This window comes from Lissotriton helveticus, chromosome 5_1 (assembly GCF_964261635.1).
Source record: "Lissotriton helveticus chromosome 5_1, aLisHel1.1, whole genome shotgun sequence".
NCBI lineage: Eukaryota > Metazoa > Chordata > Amphibia > Caudata > Salamandridae > Lissotriton > Lissotriton helveticus.
The window spans coordinates 1,780,594,453-1,780,621,094 of record NC_136065.1 but is presented as its reverse complement, the minus strand read 5'-3'; the positions used below and the strand labels follow the sequence as shown (position 1 = coordinate 1,780,621,094).

General features: G+C 44.2%; 1 protein-coding gene across 2 annotated transcripts in view; it reads left to right on the top strand.

The window, feature by feature from the left end:
* Window positions 1-26,642, top strand: part of ACE (angiotensin I converting enzyme) — a 236,673-nt gene that overhangs the window by 74,980 nt on the left and 135,051 nt on the right. Inside the window, exon 3 of one of the 2 annotated variants that reach the window (XM_078645075.1) lies at window positions 26,132-26,225. In XM_078645075.1, the coding sequence (XP_078501201.1) occupies window positions 26,132-26,225 (94 nt within the window). Of the gene's footprint in view, window positions 1-26,059; window positions 26,226-26,642 lie in introns of both variants that reach the window. The other variant, XM_078645076.1, reaches the window with a different exon arrangement.

Sequence of the window (26,642 nt, the reverse complement as noted above, 5' to 3'; positions counted from 1 at the left end):
TTGCTGTGCTGCCCTGTTTCAAATCGAAAGGGCAGGCATGCGTCGTATTTATGATATACAGCACATTCCCGCCCCTTGCCATTGGGCAGGTTCCCTGGTTGTCTGCACTGTAGTAATGATAGTTTTTGCGCTGGAAGGGGCACCTTCCCGCACAAAAACAGTCATTGGAGGCGCTTTCCTCCTTCTATGTGTGCTCCAGAATGTAGCACATATAGATAGAGGAACAAACGAGGAGAAATAGAGTTATTTTTCCTCGGTACTTCTCCACTGGAGAGGCGCCGGCTTTTACCGCTTTCCCAACTTTACAAGTCCTTGTAAATCCGGAATGCGTCAAAATCTATGGGTGTTCCGTGGGAACACCAATCACAATGCCCATGGAAAGCCTCTTTGACACAGAGTAAGACTCCATATCTATGAGGCGATAAAAAGTCATGCAAAGTGGCTTTGTGTGGCATTGCAGATTTCGGTCTGCACTCTGCACCGCTGGAGCATCAAAAAAAGTGACGCACCGGTGGCTCAATGGGTTGTAAATGAGCTTCTGTGTCTTCACGTGCCAATATTGAGTGTGCCTAGTGAACAGACCTCACATGCAATAATGTATTGGGTACACAAGTAGTTTAAACTTTGAGGAGTGGCCATAGAAATATGTATTAACTGACATTAAGCATGTGCCACTGTGTCCATAAATGTAGAAGTAACTCAAATCTAGCACAGACGATAACAGCAAAGACCTGTCAGTGAGTAAACAGTAGCAGTCAGGGCTCATTTGTCTTTATATCCATTGTTTACAGAACTTATTCAATATTTTGCAGTAGTTTAGGAGAACCCTTGTCTGGTCTGCATCAGCCTGCAATGCTTTCTTAATTCAGACCATCATATGCTTTTGATAGTAGGTATTTCAGCCTTTTTACTGAAAAATTCGCTTTTCCATTACCAGGTGGTAAATTACTCACCTGATCTAAATGCTTTTTACTGCGTTTCAAATAGACATCAATTTTATAGCCAACGAGCATGAGTTTCTTGAGTTGAACTTTAATTGCTGAGGGCCTGACTCAGAGTTTGGTGGAGAGGGTACTCCGTTGCACTTGGACCGCCTGCCTGATGTACTCCGTAGCCCTGACTCACATACAGCCATCCTCCGAACTCTAAATCAGGCTCTAAGATTGTTGGGGGACTGTGAACGAACACGCTGAAATAACATATTAGTGCAACAAATCTCGCCCTAAAACACCTTATGAGTAAACGCATAGAGGGAGTGCATAATACATCGTGAATGCTTTTATTTTTTTACTCCACCTATATATAGGGGTTTGATGTATTTACAGGGGCCATCTATGCTTCTCCGGATCTATCCTCAGCCGCTGGCGCACCTTGCGTATGGACGGAATCTAGTGAACGGCTCCCAACTCAAGATCCCCGTCCGTACCACTGTCTTCTATAGTGAATAGTAAATGCATCAGACCAATGTAACTACAGGGTACTTTGAGTTATACATCCTGTTGAAATACTTTTCTTTACAATGTTCAAGCAAAAGTTGCAATCTTTCACCCTTCATTGGGAATCTCATTCTCAAGAGACGGACCGCCTATTGGAATAATCAAATACAAAGTTATCTGATCTGTTCATTTCATGACGTTTGCACTGTATCATTCAACCTCTGTACGGTTCTTTGATGAAAGCATGTCATGGACAACAAAGAAAAAAGCTGATTAAGGAAATGCCCTGCTCCATTTCTTCATATCCTTTATTGTTCATCATTTCCTCCACACATAAAAGGAAGGCTTCTGGTGAGGGAAGCCCTCCATGTATTTAATAATAGCAGGATTCTTGCTTGCAAAGGATGACTGCCAGCGTTCACTGTCCGCTATGGTCACCCACATTACATCCCCTGGCCCAGGCGATGAAAGCCTAGGTTGTGAAATGTGCAAATGTTATTATTATGCATGGAGTTGATAGGAAAAATAATTTTACCAGCCAACCCTAAAACAACTACGATGGCTTCCCCTGGCAAAACAAGCCATCTTTACATGACCAAATATTATCTGGCTATTTGCAAATTTGTACAAAACAAATTATTGCGTTAGAGTTCGGCGTGACCAAGATGTCCGACTCCTACTAAGGCTCTCACCCATCCTCCTGCCCGCTAACTAATGATTGAGGTTCCCCAGCAGTTTTTTGAGCAGCTGTCTTGGACAATAAGTTAAACAAGCTCTGGATGATGAGGTGGTGACCTTAATGTCAGAAGACAACTGGAAGCCTTAATACCTGGAGGCCTGACTTTAAGCTCCTGGCCACTCCCACTACCAACCACCATGCTGCTGCAATGCCTCCGGGCTTGCCACTCCCACTATGGAAGGTCTCAATACACCCAACCAACCACCATGCTGCTGACATGCCTCCAGCCCTGCCACTCTTAATCAATCAATTAAGGGTTTATAAAGCACAGCTACTCACCCGTGAGGGTCTCAAGGCATGGGGGGCTGCTAATCCATCAGAGTGCTGGGCTTCAGTTGAAGAGCCAGGTCTTCAGATCCTCCTGAATTGGGTCTCATCGTGGAAGGCCTGAATACGCACAACCAACCACCATGCTGATGCTGTTCTCCAGGCCCTGCCACTCTCACCGTGGAAGGTCTCCATACATGGCGTGAGGTGAAGGAACACAATGACTGCAGTCTGCAAGCTGAAACTGTTCCTACATCTGTGATCATGAGGTGAAAACGAGGTACTGGAGGCAACCCTGGGCTGCAAGAAGTCAAAGAAAAGGACTGCCTTTATGTCTTGGAGAACACATAGGCCTCAATGAAGGAGGCACTGAGAATAGAGCCCCTAGGAACCTCAACTGCTTGTGGTGATTGTAGCGGGAAATCTCACTCCTTGACATCTCTCGAGGACTTTTGTTTTTTTTACCGAACACCCCCCCAACCCTCCAAAAACTGGGGCACTTCTAAACTCTAAGCATGCATCCATAATCATCTGCAGTAAACACGCCCATCCTTGACCCATTCCCAGATGCATCGTCATTGCACTGCGATGGATGCATTGCCCTAGCCACCTGCTAAGTGATGCACAGTCTACCCAGTGTGGGACCCAGCTTTCACATCGCTTGCGATACATCGCATGCCATTACAACACGGTTGTTACAATGACAGCGTTGTTACATCGCAAACCAGTACAACGTTACAATGACTTGCTGTGGGGTGCAGAAGGTGTTGGACTTACAATTCAACACCTTCCCTGCTGTTGCACAAACTAGAGTAGGAATAGTAAATTATACTATTCCTAAATCCAGCGCGCCCCCTACAGCAAGTCGTTGTAACAACTTGCAATGTAATGGTTTGCTATGTAACAACACAGTTGTTGTAACAACCACATTGTAATTGCATGTGATTTATCGCATGCGTAGTAAAGAGATATGTTCACCAGTGTACTGCTCTTAAGCACCTTGATCACACATTCTGATTTGGGAACCTGATTCCGTTGAAAAGTGGCTTATTAGCAGAAGTACATATATATTTACCATAATAGGTCTCAGAAAATTATTCCCATGCTCAACCCGTGGTAGCTTAGCTGCGAAGAGGCAGGTTTAACTACAAAGACAGATATGTAAAGCTATTAAAAACACCAATTAAGTAAATACTTAAGAAACAACACAAAAAAAATCCCAAAACAATTTATAAAAATAGGACATATTTTTAATTTTAAAATGACAGCAAAATGAAAAAAATCCAATGTAGGGAACCAGAGATGAATTTTCAAAGATTTAGCACTATATAGCACATAGAAACCTACGGGGCCTATTGGGACATCTGGTCACACTAGGCCGGGACAAAGTCAAAGTTTCAAGCCGAACATGATGAAGCCCTGCGTGGCTGCCCCTAGCGGTATGTCTCCGTCACAGTTTTTACCTTCTGACTTTAAAACTTTCCTGGAGTATTTACTGCCGGGATCCCTCGATGCTCTCCACCAGTTAGGGTTCATGAGGATTCGTCAGCTTGCCTTTCGATGAGCTCCCAGTCAAACTATGGAAGTTGGACCTCTGGAACTTTACAGCGGTATGAGCCAGGGATCCAGGCTGGCTCGGGGTTGAAGGTAGGTGGCTTGACTTTCGTTGTTGGAGCCGGTCAAGTCTTTTACCTTCAGACTTATAAACTTTTACTGAGCTTTTTCTGCTGGGGTCCCTCGAAACTCTTCGCCAGGCCGAGTTCGGTGTGGGTTCGCGAGCCTAACTTTCGACGAGCTCCCAGTCAAATTCTGGAAGTCATACCTCTGGAACTTTACAGCTGGACGAGTATGGAGGGCAGGCCGGCTCACGGTTGAGGGTCGCCGGCTTGGCTGGCCAGGTCGAGTCGGTCCACTTATGGAGTTTTCTCTAAATATGCTCTAAACGTCTGAAGATTCTTCCTCAAGTTTCTTTTGGGGTCCTAAAGTGTCCAAAACACAATCCAAGGGTCTGGAATCTTCAAGATGGTATTAGGAAGTTTGGGACTTCAGTTCCCACAATCCACTTGGACAAAACCCTTACAAATCCACTGGATGCACTCTAGGCTGGGGATTCTTGGTGGTGATGGTACAGGTAAGCTCTGTTAACCTGTAGATTGCAGAGAGTCCACTCTTTAGTCTTCCTAAGGCAAGTTAGCTCCACAGGTTGTAGTTCCAGATTGTGCAGCAGGTGCAGTCAGTCAGAGTGCAGGGCCAGGTTTGTGCAATTCAAACTTCCAGTATGGATCCTTTTTCTTCTCTAAGTTTCAAGCAGCAGATCTGAGAGGCTCTGCCCCTCTCAGATACTTATTCAGTGTTCTATGGGGTCACACAGGAGGGCACTCCTGCCCAATAAGGTGCACAATGTTTTCCTCCAAAGTGTGGCACAATGGTCTTCCAGAAATCCCTATTCTTCCAAAATTCAATATGGCTGAAGTCTCAGCAGAGAAGCAAGAGCTAGCTAAACCAACCTCCAGGATGGCTCATTTCCATAGCTCCCGTCCCTCCTACATCTGCAAATTCCTTCCTTAAACCTACCATCTGGCTGGGTTCAGAGTGGAAGTTGGTAGATGGACCTGGCTGTCTCTGCCTGTCCCCTTCTACCTTCAAAGCTGATGCTTTACGACCCATCCCCCCTGCTCTGACATTCCTGTGGAGAAGGGTCCTTTTACAAGAAATAGCCTTTCTCCCTGGGTGCCCCTTGTCACTTTATCAAAGCAGCATGGCTTATCCCTTTAACTGAATTTTGGCTTACAGACAAGAACGTCTTTTAACTTCTTTTCTGTACATTTTAGGAAAAATTCAACAACAGCATATTTTAGGATCTATCAATACCATTCTCCTAAGTCTTTGAATGATATTTTTCGTTTGTTCCTTGCCGTAGTTATAAATTCATAGGCTTTTTCAACGTTAACCTATGTGTCTGGAAATCTACTAAGGGGAAAATGAAATGTCCAATTTCTCCAACACCACAGCCTGTAAAACTGTGTTTACGTGGAGCCTGCTTATAGCTACATGACCCTCACCCCTGGGACACCTTGGGGAGACTTTAGGGGTCTTTAATGTAAAAAAATAATGTAGCTCCTCACTCCACAATGTGTGCTCCTAGCACGGTATTCGATGTTGGGAAGCACTTTAATACAATGAGGGAAGTGTAATGTGCAAATTCTCTGTCTCGAAGGTATGCAAAACATCTTTTATAAGGGTCCTTTGTATAAGTACCTGCCCATTCAACCCTGGGGCACCTAGGGGAGACCCTGGGGTACCTAATATACCACAATATTGTAGTTTATCACTTTTTAAATGCCCCTAACACCAAAGTTGAGTTTGGGCACAATTCAAATTTAAAAGCAGTTCTGCAACACAGGGCTGCTTTTAAAATGACCTCAGGCTCTGGGGCGTGGCTTGGACGGCAGGAAGAATGGCCGCCTGAACTGGGAGCTCCGTGGATCGGGAGAGCGAAACCCCCGGCCATCCCTGCTTTCAAAACCTGAACACGTCCCAAAGTCAAGGACCCAGCACCTAATAGCATGAAGTACCCTCCAGTGCGCTGAAATGAAAAACCACTCCATCACATGGGAAGGTCATAGAATCATCTTTACGCAAGACGTCTCAAAAGACACGGTGGTGATCCGTAAAGGTTTCCTGGAACTCAGAGACAAGCTCAGATCCAAAAATATTTCATTCTCCTTTGCCGGTCCGGCGAAATTCAGAATTGTAATGAATGGTCATCCAAGATTCTTCACGGACCCCAGAGCCCTTGCTGACCTACTAGTAGATCGCCGCAAATAAGAAATGGATCTATCGTCCGGCCTCTCGAACAAAAGGAAAACTTGAACTCATCCACTCTTAAGTCACCATATTGTTTGCTGGTTCTCTTTGCCAACAATCCTCTGCCTGGTATTTAACAGGCTTATTATGGCTCTAGCGCCATGTTCTGTAATCGGATGACGTCCGCGCTCAACACTGAAGCTCTTCAGCTCATATGTTCACTCACCTGTATCGTGAGTTTTTTGTTCTTATAACTATGTCATTGCTTTCCCATACAGTTTGATTCACTGCGACTGCATGTCTATACCGCTTCTATGCAAGCAGGCCGCGTGCCTCAATACAATGTCACACTACTGTTATTCACTAAAGTTCTTCAATACTGTTATTTACTATTGCTAAGAGTTAACTCACTTTGCCTTAGCGTGAACTGCTTATGCTCTCACGCCACTACCAATGTTTACTGCTATATTTCACAGTACTTTCCCAGCCGCAAAATCGGCTTGAGGTTTATTGATACGATGATATTTTCCTTGTCTAGGGAATTTATTAGCTACTAGCTTAGTACTCCTGCTTCCACCTAGCACAGTGCTGCCGTCGCACTCCCTATGTACGTATGAGGGGGGAGGGGAGGGAGGGAGGGGGGAAGGTGGGTAGTTGGGTCGGGGAAGGGTGAAAATGGAGCTAAAAGAGTTCAAAGAATCTCAATTTTTCTTTCTGTTTTGTACTGTCTTTTGCTTACGTTCAATTACTACAGATATGGCACACGTCTCTCGGTGCATTCCAAAACCCTATTACAATGCTGTACCTTATGCCCTATTCTTAGAGTTGTATCTCCACACACTGACCCACACTGTCTCCAACACACGGCACTACATACAGGTATCTTTAGATTACCACGCAGCCTCTCAGCGATGATACCCCACTCCGATGGCTAATACAAAATCACTAGCCGATGATCTCACGATAATCTCTCTTAATGTTAAGGGCCTCAATCATCCGGTAAAAAGGAGGAAAGTCCTCGAATATCTCACCAGATCAAGGGGCGACATTATATTACTCCAGGAAACCAAATTATCTGAGGATGACCTACGGTTCCTGAATGTCCATTGGGCGTCACACATATTGAACTCACCAGCGACTTATAAAAAAGGAGGGGTGATCACCTTACTAGCGAAAAAACCTAACCTAACACTAATTTCGCACTCTCATGACGAAGTAGGAAGACTTTCCGTTACACACCTGCTGAGGGAGGACGACCCCATTCATGTAATAAACATCTATGGCCCAAATGCTGACGACCCGGATTTCTGGGACTCGGTCTCCCGCTCACTAGAACCCATCCCTCCAGATGACCTGTTGATAGTGGGAGGCGATTTCAATCTCCCCCTTGACCCGATTCTAGACAGACAATCCAAATGTTCCTTTCACCCATCTCGCTCGCATGACGCCCTCCTTCTCCTCTGTGACAGATACTGTCTGAAAGATTCCTGGCGCCTCCAAAACCCAGACAGTAGGGATTACACGTTTTACTCCGCCCCACACCAATCCTATTCACGCATCGACTTCATCCTGATTTCAAGTCCCTTCACACACCTAATAGAGGAAACTGAAATAGCCCCTAAATTGGTCTCCGACCACGCCTGTATTCGTACCAAGCTGGCTGGCTCCAAATCGATTCTCCCACCCAGGAGATGGTGCTTCAATGATGAAACACTTTCAGGTCTCGCAAACAAATTAGTAATAGCTAATGCCATTGATGAATACCTAACCTTAAATGACACCAACGACACTACACCCAACACCCTGTGGGATGCTCTGAAAGCCACAATCCGGGGGGGTCATAATCAACATCAGAGCCAAGACGAACAAGACGTTAAATAAAGAGCTAGAATCTTTGGAACAACAGATTGGAACTCTAGAATCCCAACATAAGTCCAACCCTCTGGACACTAAAATATTAGAAACACCAACCAAAAAAAAGTACGAATACAACACCATTACCAGCAAACGAGCAGGGGTATGGATCAACCGTTTCAAGGCCCTAAAACTCTGCGAGGGCAACAAAGCAGGGAAACTACTAGCCTCCTATCTCAAACATAAACAGAAACTGTCCACCATATCGTCTATTAAAGATTCTAGAAACAACACACATACTTAGCAATCTAACATCCTCGACACGTTCAAATCATTCTACGAAGACCTATACAAAAATGACAAACCACTAGATGAATCAGCCTGCAATGACTACCTTGAATCACTTCACCTCCCCAAACTCTCCGAAACGGATAGGACCCAGCTAGGTTCCCCAGTCACTAACGCGGAGATCAGGACAGCAATTACCACACTGAAGAATAATAAGGCCTCCGGACCGGACGGCTTCACGGCGTCCTTCTATAAGGCCTTTACAGATCAACTTAGCCCCCCGCTCCTTAACCTTTTTAACTCCACAGCGTCCAGCGGCAGTGTTTCCCCATCAATGAGCGAAGCGACGATCATAGTAATACCCAAAGAAGGGAAAGACCCCCTCCTCACTAAAAACTACCGCCCCATCTCTTTAATTAACCTTGATTGCAAAATATATGCAAAAGTATTGGCGACCAGACTAAACTCCGTCCTCCATAAACTAATTAGCCCCGCGCAAGTTGGCTTCCTAAAACACCGGATGTCAAACGACAACACAAGACTACTGTGTCACCTTCTAGAGAAAGCAAAGTCCTCTTCCGCCCCAATGGTAGCAATAACCTTGGACGCGGAAAAGGCCTTTGACAAGTTCTCGTGGTCCTTCCTCCGTCAATGCATGCACTCCTTCAATCTTGGCGACTCCTTTGCCAAGATGGTGATGGCCCTATATTCCGCCCCATCCGCCAGGATAGCTATAAACGGGACCTTATCCGACCCGTTCCGACTTCACCAGGGAACCAGACAAGGCTGCCCTCTCTCCCCAGCCCTTTTTCTCCTAGCCCTTGAACCCCTCCTTACAGACATCAAAAATAATAGAGACATTGCGGGTGTTTCCTTCGGGGACACACGAGTTAAGTTAGCAGTTTATGCAGACGACATCCTAATAACAACGGAAGACCCGACTAACTCCATCGCTGGGCTTATGTCCTCAATTGACAAATACTCCTCCCTATCCGGATACAAGTTAAATAGAGATAAATCCGAGGTAAAACCTCTAAATGTCCACACATCCAGAGAAGTGTTAGGCAACTCTGGCCTAACTTGGCAGACTAACGTGATTAAATACTTAGGGATAGAATTTACAGATGACCTCCTAAGTACCCTTAAACATAATGAATCCACGACCCTGGCCAAAATCAAACGACTGCTTGACGGTTGGTCCCCCCGGTTCATCACTTGGTGGGGTCGTATTGAAACCATAAAAATGATGATATCCCCCTTAGTCAACTACCTTATCACAATGCTTCCACTGATGCTTTCCAAAGAGTTTCATAGTAAATTGGACAAACTGATCTCTTCCTTTCTATGGCAGGGTAAGAAAGCCAGAATTAGTTTGAAGAAATTACGATTAGGTAAAAACTTGGGGGGAGTCAACCTGGCGGACTTCAAACTATATCAAATTGCCTTTTTGGCAAAACAAGGATCGTACTGGCTAACCTCACAGACGGTGTATACCCCGGTGTGGCTCTCTGTAGAAAGGTCCATATTACAAGGTCTCAACCCCTGCGCCCTGCTCACCATTAAACTCCGTCCCAACTTAGGCCTGGGCCCTATCTTCAAAAACACCAAATTGGCTCTTCTCCAAGTTAGCAAACACTTACCACATCAATTCCGGCATTCAAATTGGGAGTCGCTTTGGCACAATGCCGCCTTAACATACAAAGGGAAAACTCTAAACTACTCCTCTTGGATAGAAAGAGGTATACTATTCCCCCACCAACTCACCGAAAACTCGCTACCACTCACCTTTAGTGAACTACAGAACAGATTCCTCCTACACCACATAGAATTCTATAACTTTTTACACATCAAAGTAGCGCTAGCTAAAGCGGACCTGAATGATGTCACCCCCTCCCTCCTCGGCTTCCTCACCTCACTAAACAAACTTGGACACCAAGTCTCCAGAATATATAAACTTATTCGCCCACAATCGCCCTCTCTAACCAAACCACTCCAGCTCTATTGGGACGCGTTCTCATCCACACCTACCTCGGAGGCAGACTGGGCCAGAACCTGGGAGTCCACCACTCGCCACAAAATAAGCCCTACACTCTCACAAACAAAGTTCTGGTTATTTCATAAGGCCTTCTGGACACCTAGGAGGCTCTTTCTGCACAAACTCAAAGACGATGACACATGCTGGAACTGAAATGGTGGGGGAGGGGACCTTGAACACTTAATTTTCAGGTGCCCGTGCGTCTCCTCCTATTGGGACAGAATCTTTGATCTCGTATCAAAGGTCCTACATATCACCCTCCCGAGGGAATTCTCAACGCCCGTCTTCGGATTTGCCAAAGCCGCCACGCTCAATGATAATGACAAAGCCCTACTTGACCTATTGCTGACGGCTGCAGTTAAAATCATACTCAATAATTGGAAAAGCACAAACAAGGCTTCTTTCCCCCATTGGCTTAATTGGGTCACCAACTTAAGAGGGGCTGACAACATAGCCCTCGCCTCAACCCCGTGGCGTCCGCCACTCAGGAGACTCTGGCCCTCGCTAGATGAATACTTTGATATACACAAGCCTCCTTGATACATCTTAACCTCGCGACCATCCCGTATCTTTACCTTCCTAACTAGCCTGCTGTGGTGGTAATGATATCAATCTATGACTTTGTATGCCTACCGCCGTGTAATAATTGATGCAACTCTCCTGTGTATACTTGTATGTTTAATGCACTGTATAACTTATGTTTTATTTAATTTACTGTATATAATAAAGACACGTCTCACGTGTATTCTCCATATGCCAACTTTTTATTACTGTTTGGTTTACTTTTTATTACTGTTTTGTGTACCCCTTACGTATGTACTCTTTATTCTGTTATTAACTTTTGTTCAGCTGTATATCTCTTAAGCTCCTAATAAAAAACTTTTGAACTTAAAAAAAAAAAATGACCTCAGGCTCTCAGCAGTGCACATATGCAAGTTCAGAAAGGGCTGCTGGCCTCCAAACTGTCATGTTTATATGCTAGGGACTTAAAGGAAGTTTTAATCCCCCTGCCCTATTATGTACGAGGGCCTGGGTTAGGCAGAGCCAGAGACAGTCAGAGTCAGTTACCACCAGTACCAGTCAGCAGAAAATGGGGGGTAAAGGATGACTTTGCAACAGTCTCTTATCTATAGGGTTACCAGCAATGCACTAGCCTTTTGCCAGGGCCTGAGAACTGGTGATGGTGTATTACCCCTGACTTTCATATGAGTCACAACTGTGACAATATTATCAGGTAAAAGTGCCTGCAAGGGATTCATTTAAGTACACTTTGTTAAATATTTAATATAATGCTGACAAATGCCAACAAATGGCAACTGAAGTGACGGCGGCGTGACTCATGCGAGCACGAGTACAGACTAATCAATCTCGGCGAGTCTATCGGAGCAGCAATTTTTGGCTTAGCTTTTTCGACAACTGAGAGGCTGACTGCAGTGACGGCAGCTGACCAGAGGAAGAGTACCCAGCCTCGGTTTGGGGTTACACAACAGTTCATTTCATCATACTGAAGATGGTCTAATGGATGTATATGCCAACAAGACCGAAACGTCGACATTTTTATCTATTTCCGTCTTGTTTGATTTCTCTTTAGAAAGTTATTTCTGTTTTGTTCAGACACACCTTTCTGTCAATGTATTTAATTTTGGAATAGATGTTTACATTAATGACTCTGAGGTACTAATAGCACAAAATCCATATGTAAACCTCTAGCCTTTTTGTTTTGCTTTAAAAATTAATTTGTACCCTCCACATTTCCACTATTTAAATTTAATGCATGAAGAACTTTCACCGTTTTTCTAGTATCTGTCATAGATCGTCGGGAAAGGAATGATAATTAATTTGTTGATTGTTTAACTATAGGTCACCATTTGGAACCTTGATACATCATTGAATGAATTTTTTAACAGAGTGTACTTATATAAATCCCTTGCAGGCACGTTTATCTGATAATATTTAAACTTCCCAAACCTCCAAGGGTAAATTGGGTTTCCCACTGTTCCTCTCTACAACAGTGACAAGGCACTCCGGGCTAGTCAGCTCAACTTTGCCTTGCCTCTTGTCCAACCTAAACCAAACTGTCAACTTCTCTGCACAGTGGCAGTCATAGAAAAGCCTGCCATGTCCACTCCAACCATCCCACCCTCTCCCTCAGAGGGTGCACAGGAGGTCACACTGGAGGCCCTTCTAAGTGAAGACACAGTGACCACAGCGCCTGAGGTCAAATCCCTCCGAACTGACATGATATCCTTTCAAAGACACTTATGTTTCATGGGCAGGAGACTCCCGTACGGAAAGCCTTTTTAAGCAGTTGCACAAAGGGTCAGGCCTGAGTCGAAAACTCTGGAACTTGGCGAGAAAGCCAACTGACCTAGAAGACAGAAGATGCAGGAAAACGTTTGATTGTCAGCAGTGACTTAAAAAAGACGACATGCACACCTTTTGGTTACATTTCTGCCTGACATCACGAACAGTGGTGTAGCTAGACATACTGCCACCCAGGGCGAACCCTGAGTTTGCCTCCTGGTGCAGGTAAGAGCGGAGGAGGGGGGTGGCGGCCAGCGGGTGACTTGTTCCCGGAGGTGGGTTCTTGCAGCCGATGGACGACTTGTTCTCGGGGTGCGGGGGTTTGGTGGGAGTCAACAGAGATGACTTTCTCACCTCCGCCGCCCTCAAAAACAATGCACCCGGGGGTGGACCGACCTCCCACACCCCCACTAGCTACGCCACTGATCCCAAACATAAAGAGAAATTCCTTCGACCCCCCTCTGGAGTTCCAAGGGGGCACATTATCCTCTTAAGCTGCTCAACAAAAGTTGATGCATTAAAACCCATTACAGCCTGCTTCGTACGACCACCTGGCCCGTCAAGTGATATTCAGGGCTGGAAAACAAAATGGTTCAGTGCTACATGAGAATTACAAAATTAATGTCATTGCCAATGTCTGCAGAACCGGCAATGATTTCTTAATTTGGGATGGCAGAGGACATGACCTCCACCGTGGTGACGGACAAGGGCTGCCCACCCGGGTCTAACTCTGGCCCTAAATCTTTACCCCTTTTCATGCTCGTGGAACCCATGCATGCCATACTAATTACACCTAAGAATGATATGCCGTGATGGGCGATTGCATCTGGTGAGTAAACCAGTAGCATGGACCAGTCACCTATTTTAAGGGGTTGAAAAACTCACTTAATTTTCTTTTTACGTAATGTTGTCAAGATTCTGAAGAATGACACAAAATTATGCAAAATGCTAATTTGGCATTTAGTGCTATATTGTTATGTGAAATGTGTCCTTATGTCCAATGTGGATGTGAGAACAAATTTTCCACAGTAAAAATTGGGAAAAAAAACACAAGTGCCATGTGCCGCATCCTATCGCAATCTCTTTATTCGCTGTTCCTGTACTCCTCTCATAGGATTTTTACCCGAACGACTTGTGAAATTATGTGATTTTTCATTCTGGCATAATTTCTGGGATTTTGCATAAGAAGCATAACGCAAAATGCAGAATTTATGCAAGATTGGTTGCTTCAACAATGGTCCAACATGGAGCATAGTGTGAGCATTTGGCTGTCGGCTGCATAGGCCATTCAGGAATAAATGCTCTATGCACAATGCATTGTGTCCTATGCATAATATACATTGCCTTGACATGATTGATACCTTTTAGAAATTGATGTACAATTCAAGTCAGTAAGTGCTGGTGATCTGCAGTGAGATCTTGGAAGCCCTCAATGTATTTTAATCCACATGCAAGTACTTCCACAAAGAAATTGGAAGGCAAACGTTGTCAAAAGGTGTAGCATATGCTGGCCTAGAGGGCATCAAGCACATAGGAGAATAAAATGAGGAGGAGATGGTCAGGCTGCTGAGATACCAGACCCCCACATGTAACTCTTTCTAGGGCCTAACCGATATGCAGCTCCCCAACTTCAGATACTCGAGAGGCGGGTCATAGTCTGTGCAGTGGGCAGAACAGTGCTGCGCCCAGAGGCAACGGTTAGGAAATGCTGCTATGACTCATCAATGCTGGACACTGGCATTACCAGATGGCACTGGCTGGCAGTCCAATGCGGGAGATATACAATATAACTGACTAACATGCCCACCACTCAAATCACTTTCATATTTGACTATACTAATTCACCACTAATCCTTTATGGGTTCCGGAATAGCATGCTACTCGTCAAAAAAGCGCTTCAGCGCCTCTTCAGGGGTAGTAAGCGCTATATAAATACAAACTTTTTCCCTTCTCTATTCCTCCACTATCCTTCTCAATCCAAATAACTGACTAACATATTCACCACTCAAGCTGCTTTCATGTTTCACTATACTAATTCACCACTAATCCTTTATGGGTTCCGGAGTGGCGTGCTACTCGCCGAAAAAGCGCTTTGACGCCTCGTCAGGAGCAGTAAGCGCTATACAAATGCAATTACAACACTATACAATAAGATTAATCCCTGACCTGCCAGAACAATCAGGAAGCGCCAGTATAAAATGCGTTTCAGCCAGGTGGCCAGCTGGCAGGGAGGCAATTGTCTTGGCAATTCACACTGCCATTACTGTGATACCTTGTGGTTCGATTAAAAAAATCATAAGGCGTCATGTTGACGTGTAATGAAATGTGTCAATGGTTTATGACCACTCCAGCAGCCACAAAGCATCACAGTTTACCCCAGTCCTTGCTCATTAATTAGTAAACTTCTGCAAAGCGGAAGCCGCCTTTGAGGAACATTTTCAGCTGCAAGTGGCAAATGTGAGCATCGGGCACAGAAGATAATAAAGAGCTGGAGATCACAGTCCCTTACTTGCCTACATCTCTGCATTCACATCTGGTCACATCTGGTCGCAAGGTTTCCAGAGGGAAATGTTCCTCACGAGTTTAGATGAAGCAGAATTTCTGCAAATTCTTGCGTTCACTCTGCATGTACAACATTGACTCGTCCACCACAGCACAGAGAACTGGTCAAGCCGCATCGGAAATATAGTACTTGGATTTACCTGGCCAATTACTTGTACCACTGCTACGCACCAAATAATTAAAATACAACAGTGCCACCTAGTGGCCTCAGCGAAAACAACAGTCGAACTTGAGATACACTAGTGTATTTCTTTTATTTATACATGGTTCAGCAATAAACGTTCTACCCACTAAATCAGAATGGACTTATGATTTAATGACAAGAGGTACGCAATAACTCTTTCATGCTACTCCTCTGTATAGCACTATAAATAACAAAATATAATTTCGCCGCAACCATGGACTTCGAATCCATCAGGCTGCATACCAACCCTACCGCCCAACGTCCCCCCTTTACGCGGCCTACCAGGCATCACCATGGCCTTCATGGACACATCGCTTGACTCGAAAGAAAACAGTGACCTAGTGGATGTTCAGCTCACAGCTGCCGCCAAAACTATCTTGGGTAACTGGAAGGACACTGGGAAAGCCACTTTCAAACGTTGGTTTAACTGGGTGACCTTCCTGCGGAGGGCAGACAGCATCACCGCAACCACCAACCAGCCAACCATACAGCAAGAAAGGAGATGTGGGCAGCCCTAGACGCTCATCTGGAACAATAACCCCCCCCCCCTTTCTTCTTTCTCTTTCTTCTCCACCTAAAACCAAACAGCCAAGTAAATGTTTCAAACTGAATTGTATTGTATATGCAAAATTTTATTTTCAATAAAATACTTTGAAATAAAAAAAGAAGCTGTGCCTTGACAGTAAAGTATTTTGCATCTTCACCTCCGGGTAGCAGGGTGATTGAGTATTTTTAGTACAACAGAAGGGTCTTAAGTGTAATAGTACGATAAAAAAAGGATGCGATGTATAGATTGCGATGTTTAGGAGCATTAGGCTGAAGTTTACGTGGTTATTTTAGTAATGGTAGTAACGACAGATAATCTTTAATTTATTATTACAATTTTCAACCCTGTGTGGTCGTGCAAGCTCGAGTGAGGAGTTTAGAGTGTTTTTTTATATGAATAAACAAAGCAAAATATGTAGGAAGAGTGAAGGTGTGGATAATTACTAGCCAGATGTTGAGGAGAACGTGTGCGTACAGGGTTTCTGCTGTGCATGGGATACGTGCAAGCATCCCACTGCTTAAGGTGGCTGGGTGACGAGTAAGCGTCATACTTATTACAAGATCTCGAAGGTAGCGCAAGTCTGAGGTTTCACTTTACCACGCATCAATAGAAGGAAGTGGCAGCAGATGACGAGTTCATCAGGTGCTAAACAAATTACGAGAAGAGAGAAATACTGAATGAGAAAAGAGGGAAGGTCTTTGAGAGAGACAGAGCATATTGTGAGTTATATAAGGTGAAGTATGTATTGGAGGTGTTTTGCAAGCGGCAGACATGAGAGGAGCTCTAACATAATTAGTGGTTTGTTATACGATGATGTAATATGGTAATATGGTAAATAGAGGTAAATAGTTCAACTAACGCAGATCAAAAGCATTAAGTAAAGTTTACACCACCACTTCCCATGTTCTCCCTCCCTCCCTCTGTCACTCTCTCTCTCCCCCTTTATTTTCTCCCTCCCTCTGTCTATCCCTTTCTCTGCCCCTCTCAGTTCCGTTGCACCCAGCAGAGCAATGTTTTCTTTCCACGACCTATTCCTTTCTCAGTACTGACGTAGCTCTGCATGCTCAAAAGTGCTGGTGTATAGCTCTAGATAGGAGTCTGTGGCACGTATTTAGTATCTGCCTATGTTTCTTTCATCTTTGGCTCCGCTCTGATCTTTCCGCTCTCCCTTCTGCTCTGTGAGGTGAGTTTTCTTGTGATTGAATCCACAAAGTAGTGATTACTTGTTTCATCCAATCAGGGCTGGACATAATGAAATGTATGTTGTGCTCGATTAGGTTCAGTTCGCACCTCTGACATATCCTGCCTTGTGCTGGTTTCCAGATGTGTCTGTGACAGTCTTTAGCGTCTAGTCGCCGATCAGAATTTGGTGTTTGATTTCTCTGTCTAATAATATAAACAAAAGAAGGAGTAACCACTAAGGATACTGAATACCTGTATGATTATTACGGTATTGTGGGTTGCATGCCTTACGACCCAGTATGGGACAATCCTTTGTCCTTTGAAGACCCCTCACTCACCAACCTAGTTGGTGACATGCTTCATCATCGGGGTCCCACCCGTACAGCCGAATGCCATCCAGGTGTGCTGCGACACCTGATTACAGTGGAGCGGGTTATTCGTTTTTATATGTGATAAGGATAAAAAAGTGTGTTTAAAAGTTGTCTCAACACTACCCACTCGAAGACTTTATTCTGGAGTGGTTGGACAACCATTAAAATATATATACAAAAGTATTTACATGAGGCACCTTTGCCTTATTAGGTAGGCTGTGGTGTCAAGAGAGACATGTTAGAAAGGAAGGAGGTCTACATGTTTCAACCTACGTGTGATTATGGAGGTTTTCGTCAGGACCAGTGTAAATATAGGCTGGATGGTCTACACACGCTAAGGTGTATCCAGTCCTAGCCTACAGTTCAGGTGAAATCACAAACAGGTGATTTCTGAAAAAGGTGTTGCTCTCCGGTTAGTTTCGATTAAAAACCTGTGGAAAGAAAAGGGAGGGGGGGAGAAGGGATTGTGGTAAAGGCATGCTAGTAACGTACAAACATAAAAGTGTGACTGGTGCACTCTGTGAACCAATACCCAAACTTGGGCTCGACCAGTTGTAAATATGAGCAGATTTACGTGCTATTTGTGAGGGAGCCACACGCATTCACTGCCTTCAGGGTGTTGAGTATCATACTTAATTGTGAAGTATCGGGACAACAACTTGAGATTCACTTACACGAAGGACCACGTAAATATGGTCTTCCTTGATTTGGTCATCACTAAGGAAAATGGACGATTGCGCACCAAAACCCACTACAAACCTACAGCAAAAAACAACTTGCTTAGGTTTGAAAGTTTTCATCCACGACCACTAAGAGAAAATTTGCCATATGGGCAATTCCTTAGAATACGTAGGAACTGTAGCAACCTTAACGATTACCGAGACCAAGCAAAAGATCTTACCTCGAAGTTAGAGTCTAGAGGCTACCCAAAAAAGATCTTGAACCAAAGCCAGAAAAGAGCGAGGAACCAGCAATGGGAAATACTCTTAGAGGATGTCACAAAGACCAACGACCAAATCCCCCTGACCTGCGTAACTACCTACAGCCCGGCTTCCAATCATGTGACTAAAACCATCCAGAAACATTGGAAGATACTTAATACGGGCAATTTAAAATGGGAGAAACCCCTTTTTTCTTTCAAACGGGCCAGGAACATAAAGGACGTGGTCGTCAATACTAGACCTAAGAATCAGGGCACACCGTCTCCAACAGTACTAAACGCGTGGGGTCTCCCCCACGTTATCGGGCACTTTAAGTGCGGTAATTGCAGTGTGTGCCATCTGACGGAGAATACGAAAACCCTTTCTTTGGAACCAGGGAAAGTATGGACCATCAGGGCTCATACAAATTGCAACAGCACCAACGTTGTGTACCTTATCATCTGTCCATGCAATCTACGCTACATTGGCATGACCAGTAGGAAGGTGAAACAAAGAATTGGCGAACACAGAAGCACTATCCGGTGCAAAAAATCAATGACCAAACTAACTGAGCACTACCTCTCCATTAATCACACGCCTAATGATATGACATGGACTGTCATAGAACAACTGACACCAGGCGAAAAATTATCACAACGACTCTTTGAAAAAGAGCAACGTTGGATATACAGATTGTCCACCCAGAGCACAGGGCTGAATGACAATATTCCGTGGAATTCAGTGCTTACTAACTAATTTCATCCATAGACCTCTTGGTTAAACGTTGTACTAACGGTACATCCGTCCAGTACCTCTCCCAAGAATCCGCCACTTTAAATATCCGTGCAGTAACAGTTCTGTCACCCAGCCCCTTCTGAATATAACTCCTACCCATGCCCTCAACACTACGCTGACGAGCGTGTTTTAAGCGTTTTTATTTCCCTTTGATGATAATCCCTTCTCAGCACACCCATCTGCGGCTGCGCGCAACTAGCGTTGGTCTCTAGCGTGGTTCCCCCTAGCAACGTGGCCCCACGTGACCACGCCCCGCCCCGGTCACTCGGCAAACACGGAAGTCTTTTTCTAGCAGCACGCCAGAGCCCGCACTGTACTCCCGCGGAGCTCCCGACAGATCTGCTGCTAGGCTTAACTGCCTGATCTCCACAAGCCGCAAGTAAGTCCGGATAGATCCAAAATAGTTATGACATGGTTCGACGGAACCCTTACGGCCCTCTCACCCCCTCGCCCCTCTCCATTTTTAGATGGCAGCTGCACGAGCAGGGTCGGAGAGCTCATGAAGCCCTAAATCAGCGTGCTTCTCGTAAGAATACTGTTTGAGTATGCTCATTTTTGAAAGATTATTGTGCTACCTGTTTGTATGTGTGTGTGGTTTTTAACGAGATCAACATTCGGCACTTGGAGATCTCTTTTTGCGCCGCATCACGTTACCTTAGTGATTACTTTGAGCACGGCACGCTCCATTATTGGAGCTTCTACACAACTATTCCCACATGGGTTAGACTCATTATTTCCTTACACTCACTGGAACAGCGGCTTTTTGGTATCCCAATATTGTGACGATACTTCACAATTAAGTATGATACTCAACACCCTGAAGGCAGTGAATGCGTGCGGCTCCCTCACAAATAGCACGTAAACCTGCTCATATTTACAACTGGTCGAGCCCAAGTTTGGGTATTGGTTCACAGAGTGCACCAGTCACACTTTTATGTTTGTACGTTACTAGCATGCCTTTACCACAATCCCTTCTCCCCCCCTCCCTTTTTTTTCCCACAGGTTTTTAATCGAAACTAACCGGAGAGCAACACCTTTTTCAGAAATCACCTGTTTGTGATTTCACCTGAACTGTAGGCTAGGACTGGATACACCTTAGCGTGTGTAGACCATCCAGCCTATATTTACACTGGTCCTGATGAAAACCTCCATAATCACACGTAGGTTGAAACATGTAGACCTCCTTCCTTTCTAACACGTCTCTCTTGACACCACAGCCTACCTAATAAGGCAAAGGTGCCTCATGTAAATACTTTTGTATATATATTTTAATGGTTGTCCAACCACTCCAGAATAAAGTCTTCGAGTGGGTAGTGTTGAGACAACTTTTAAACACACTTTTTTTATCCTTATCACATATAAAAACGAATAACCCGCTCCACTGTAATCAGGTGTCGCAGCACACCTGGATGGCATTCGGCTGTCCGGGTGGGACCCCGATGATGAAGCATGTCACCAACTAGGTTGGTGAGTGAGGGGTCTTCAAAGGACAAAGGATTGTCCCATACTGGGTCGTAAGGCATGCAACCCACAATACCGTAATAATCATACAGGTATTCAGTATCCTTAGTGGTTACTCCTTCTTTTGTTTATATTATTATACCCAAGGGGACCAGGAGTTCCTACTTGACCTACAGGTCGAACTTCCCTTACTCTCTCCCCCTGTTTATATATAAATGATTTCTCTGTCTCTCTGGGCCCGATTCACAGAACTAACTTAAGACAAAATCCTAAACTTACTTCGATTTTGGTATTCACAGAAGACACTTACTCATTTCGGTATTCACAGAAGTAAGGAGTCCTAACTTAAGGACTCCTAAATGCCTTCTGTGAATACTGAAAGTCTTAAAGTTAGGATTTTTCTCAGTTTAGGAGTCCAAGCTTTACTACTCCTAAACTGAGAAAAATCCTAACTTTAAGACTTTCGGTATTCACAGAAGTCCTAAAGTTAGGAGTCCTACCTTCTGTGAATACCAAAATGTGTAAGTGCCTTCTGTGAATACCAAAATGAGTAAGTGCCTTCTGTGAATACTAAAATGGTAGTAAGTTTAGGATTTTGTCTTAAGTTAATTCTGTGAATCGGGCCCTCTGTTTCCTAATCTCTAGACTTATTGCTGTCTGCTCCCCGCTCTCTTTCCTCCCCATTTCTCTCTCTTTCTTTGTATGTGCATCTGTCTCTACGTGTCCCTCTCTCAGACTTGCTCTCTCGATTATTCTATGGATCTGTCTCTGCCTTTTCTCCGCCATTTCGCTTCCTATCAGTCTCTTATTACTCCTTGTTGCCCTCTGTATTTATGACTCCTTATATTTTACTATGTTCCGGCCTCTCTTTCTGTCCCTCTCTCCGTATGTCTTTGCTGTCTCTCTTCCTCCCTATCTCTCTTTTATTTATTTATTTTATTTTATTTATTTATAAAGTTTGATATTGCGCTATTTTGACCCATGGGTATCAAAGCGCTTTACATACACAAAGGAAAAGAAAAATTAGCATTGCATCGCAGGATAAGAGGGAGCATAAAGATATAAGCAAAAACATAATACTAATGAATACAGTGAAGGGGAGAAAAACGCAGGTGGTTGGAACAGGCAGATAACCACCCATCCTTGAAGGTCAAGTGAGAGGACAGTCTACTAGGTTATTGAAGCCTAGGTTAGTTGGCTTGGACAGTAAAGTTATTGTTGAGGAGATGGAGTTTCAGGTCCCTTTTAAAGCAGGAGAAGGAGGGGTTGCATCTGAGGTCGATAGGGAGTGCGTTCCACATCCTGGGTACGTTACCAGAAAAGGCTCGGCCTTGGGTCGTTTTCCTTTTCAATTTCGGAGGGATGAGAAGAAGTGAGTTGGTGCTTCTCAGAGTTCTGGATTTTCCTGCTTTTAGCAGTTTGCTGTTTAGTTAGAGGAATGTGTGTGAAGGGCCTTGTGTGTGATGCATGCCAGTTTGTTGATACATCTACCTTCCATTGGAAGCCAGTTGAAGACGTTTAGGGTTGGTGTGATGTGGTCAAATCTTTTTACACCAGTTATGAGTTGAGCTGCCATATTAAGGACTGACCTTAGTGGGGATAGGTGAGCTTTTGGTGTCCCTTTTAGGATGGCATTCCCATAGTCCAGTTTGGAAAGGACTAGGGATTGAACTATTGTCTTGAGATCATCCTGTGGGGAATGAAAGGTTTAATTTTCTTGAGGTGTTTTAGTGAGTAGAGCGCACCTTTTGCAGAGTTTTTGATGTGGTCCTTCATTGATAGGTTCTGATCTAGGGTAATGCCTAGTGACATTACTGATTCGGATAGGACAAGGGAGCAGTTTAGAGCATCAAGATTCTTGAGCCAGTCTTGAATTGGTTGGTGGTTACTTTTCCGAGAGAACAGTATTCGTTGCATTTTGTCCGGATTCAGCTTTTAGTGATTTGCGTTAAACCAAGTTTGGATCTTGGTTAGCGTGACATTGAGGTGTTTTTGTAGTAGATTTGTGTGTCATCTGCGTATAGGTGGTATTGAACCCCTGCTTGTTTCAGAATAATTGTAAGGGGTTCCATGAAGCGATTGAAGAGGGATGGTGAGAGGTTCGATCCTTGTGGGACTCCAAGTATGACTCGTGTTGGTATAGAGAGGCAGGAGTTGATTTTAATTTGTTGTGAACATTGTTGAAGCAAGGAAGTGAACAATTTTAGAACTGTGCCGTTGATGCCAGAGCTCCTCTGCAAAGTCTCAAGTAGAGCTGGATGATTTATTGTGTCGAAGCCCGCTGATAAGTCAATAAGGATGAGGAGATGGTTAACTTTTACACTTAGTTCTCTCTCGCTGGCACTCGCTGCCTTCTATTTATTTCTGTCTTTCTGCCTCGCTTGGCCATTTATCATTGTAAACATGCGCCCACCTTCTCCTGGCAGGACCCTCTCCCGTCTTGTTTTGTGCTGAGGTTCCAAGGCTGGCTGCAGATTTCAGACAACTCACTAGCCCACCAGGGTCGAGCGAGGTGGAAATGACCATGAATAATAGCGCTTCAGGACCTAACAGGCTCAGAAGATCCGTCCTGCCTCTGGCCTGTGCTGCTTCATTCACAGGCCACTGCCTGTCTGCGAAAACAGAGACCTCCAGTCAATTGGGGTATTTCATAAATGCAGACTCGAAAACCTTCGTGGCAGTGATGTGCTGTCCTCTGCTGCCATCTATTAGGCTATATTCTGGAGTCGGGTGTCGTGTTTGAGGGGCAAAGAGTCAGTGCTTAATTTGAGATGGTGGTTGGCTGTTGGGGCCACAGGTTCACATTTTTTGGACCAGCACTTATTTCACCTTATCAGACATTTATCAAGAACAAGAGAGGGAAAAACCCACAAAGGGGAAAGAAGGAGGAAGAAAAAGGCAGAAAACCTGTCACAAAGGGAGGCAGCAGGAACCTGCAAGGATGAAATACAGGGGCAGGAGTGCCTGGTAGTGAGATAGAGGCATGAGGTGGGTGTAAGACTGAGCACTGACACCTAATAGCACCGGCATTTTGTGACCTACTGAAGAGATGTAATCTGAAAGAAACAGGACTCCACAACAGTACATCCTTGCTCCACATCTTCTTACACATAGCCACTAAATCCCCTATAGTATTATTGTATTGTAATTGCTTTTATATAGTGCTTACTATCCCATACGAGGCATCAAAGCGCTATTTCGGCGAGTAGCATGCTACTCCGGGACCCATAAAGGATTATTGTATAGTGAAATATGAAAGTAAATTAAGTGGTGGATAGGTTAGTCAGTTATTTGGATTCGGAAGGATAGCAGAAGGATAGAAGAGGAATAAAGGTGTGTGTTTATATAGCGCTTGTTACCCCTGATGGCGTGTTGGAGCTTTTTTTTGGGCGAGTAGCACGCTACTCCGGAAACCCATAAAGGATTAGTGGTGAATTAGTATAGTGAATTATGAAAGTAATTTCAGTGGTGGGTATTAGTCAGTTATTTGGAGTGAGAAGGATAGCAGAGGGATAGAAGGGAAAGAAAGGTTTGCATTCATATAGCACCTGTTACACTTAATGGGTGTTGAAGCACTTTTCTGGCGAGTAGCATGCTACTCCGGAACCCATGAAGGATTAGTGTTGAAACTTAGTATAGTGAAATATGAAGTAATTTGAGTGGTGGATATGTTATTCAGTTATTTGGATAGAGAAGGGTAGGCGGCGAGACAGAAGAGGGAAAGTGGTTTGTATTTATATAGCGCTTGCTACCCCTGATGGGGTTTTGAAGCGCTTTTTTGGCGAGTAGCACACTTCTCTGGAACCCATAAGAATTAGTGTTAAATTAGTATAGTGAAATATGAAAGTAATTTGAGTGGTGGATAAGTAAGTTAGTTATTTTGATTGAGAAGATTTTGGGAGGGGTAGAAAAGGGAAAAAGGATTTGCATTTATATAGCGCTTGTAATCCTGATGGGGTGTTGAACCACTTTATTGGTGTGGAGTGAGGAAATATACAGTGGTCCCGAAACGGGTTGACTTTGTGTGGATGATATAAACATGACAAATAATGTGGTGAATTTAAAACTACAAAGACACAGAAATAACTGAAGCAATAGAGCAAATCCAAACGTTTCATAATGTAATAATGCCGGAAGAGTTTTAGCTTTGCCAAATTCATGGCAGCTGTAAAGAAAGGCAGACAAGTCAATTTGGCTCCAAGCATGACCATTTGGCAAGTTGCAATGGTAAAGGCTCCTGGGCACTGTCAGACTAAAGAGCCCAATGGGGAAAAAGACTGGCGAGAAAGGGCAGTTATCACACCTCACACTCCACATCAGCAAAAAGAAAAGAACACACTCGTGGGGCCCGTTGGCATTGTAGCGTTGCCTAACGAGGAGCCCGATGATGAGGCATGATGCCCCTTTGGGTGTGTAAGGGCCCTTGCTTCCAAAAGGAGCACCACCCTCTTGGTAGGGCTAGACCCCTCTTTAGGAACTGCATACTTCTTGACATGTAAATCCTTTTGTCTGAAGCTCCATCTTGCTAGTGTCCGAACACACAGACTTTCATCATGAATTACAGAACTTGCATTTTGAATAATAAGCCCAACCTCCCCTCAAAACAGTAATTTTATTCTCAAATGCAAGATTTTTATTTTCAGTCAATAGATGGTTTTTACCATTTGTTATTTTCACCTGCCACGCACATATACTATTGTCACACATGCCACAACAGGGCACAACAGAAAGAGGCAGATGGCAGTGATAAAGGCAAGCACACATGTCGGCAATTATGCTGCACTATGTTGCTTGCTCCTGCCAATGAAGTATGTGTATTCATGGAAAAAGGCAAATTGATAAACTGCATGTAGATTTGTGAATCGTCATGTATTCATTGACTGGCCCTCATGGAGAAATTTCTATTATAGTCGCCCTTACTCAACCTAGTGCGTTGAACATCACATAGGGAAAAATAAAAATAAAAAGGGCATAAAGGGCAGGGTTAGCCTCCCCTGATGCCTATGCCCATGTGAAATTTAGTTTTTTGCCATATTCCACATAGTAAATGCTGCAGCAATAAAATTGCATGAATCCACTGTCTCTGGCATTTGCCTATTGTTTTATCAGTAATTTGTTCATGAAAGGTCAACAAAGCCTAAACAGCTTAATTCCTCTCGGTGACCATAGTGAGCTGTGGTTTAAAAAAATTGCTTTTTCAAGCTACCTATCGAAAATAAGCATGTAATATAAAAATGTATATTGGGAAACATGTAATATGGTCCTATATTGAGATCTCAAGGTTCTGGTGACATTAAAAAGACACAGCCTTCCAATGTGTATCACATACAGCAGTATTGGATGTCTTTCCACTCACACTGCCCTCTCTCCTCTTTGCAGTACAACACGATCCTGAGTCAAATGGACAGCATCTACTCCACCTCCAAGGTGTGCCCGCCCAACCAGAACACCAACTGCTGGTCCCTGGACCCTGGTATGTTACTGTGTTATGACCATACAAAGGATGGGCTTGTGTGCTTCGGTGCTGATCATACCTGCTGTCCCATCAGGGCAAAGGAGGGCTGACTAAGCAAGTCTGCTTCTGCAACCGCAAATTCAATGAGTTTCACTCCTGTCCAGAGCAGAAAAGGCATATATGCAAGTCACAACTAGCAATAGGTCTCAGCCTCTAAAAGCTGGTGGGACTGGGGTAGCGTCACTCCCATTGACACTTATGACAGATTTTCACCTGACCCGTAAGACCTTCCAGAGACAACGCCCTACCAGGAAGTCTCAGATTTCCCTATACAACTGTTTTTAGCACTAAACACTCTTGTATCAATCACAATTTAGTTTACAGAAAAGGTTCACAGGACCACACAGCATGCCCAGGCCCTCCTGTGATGGTAGA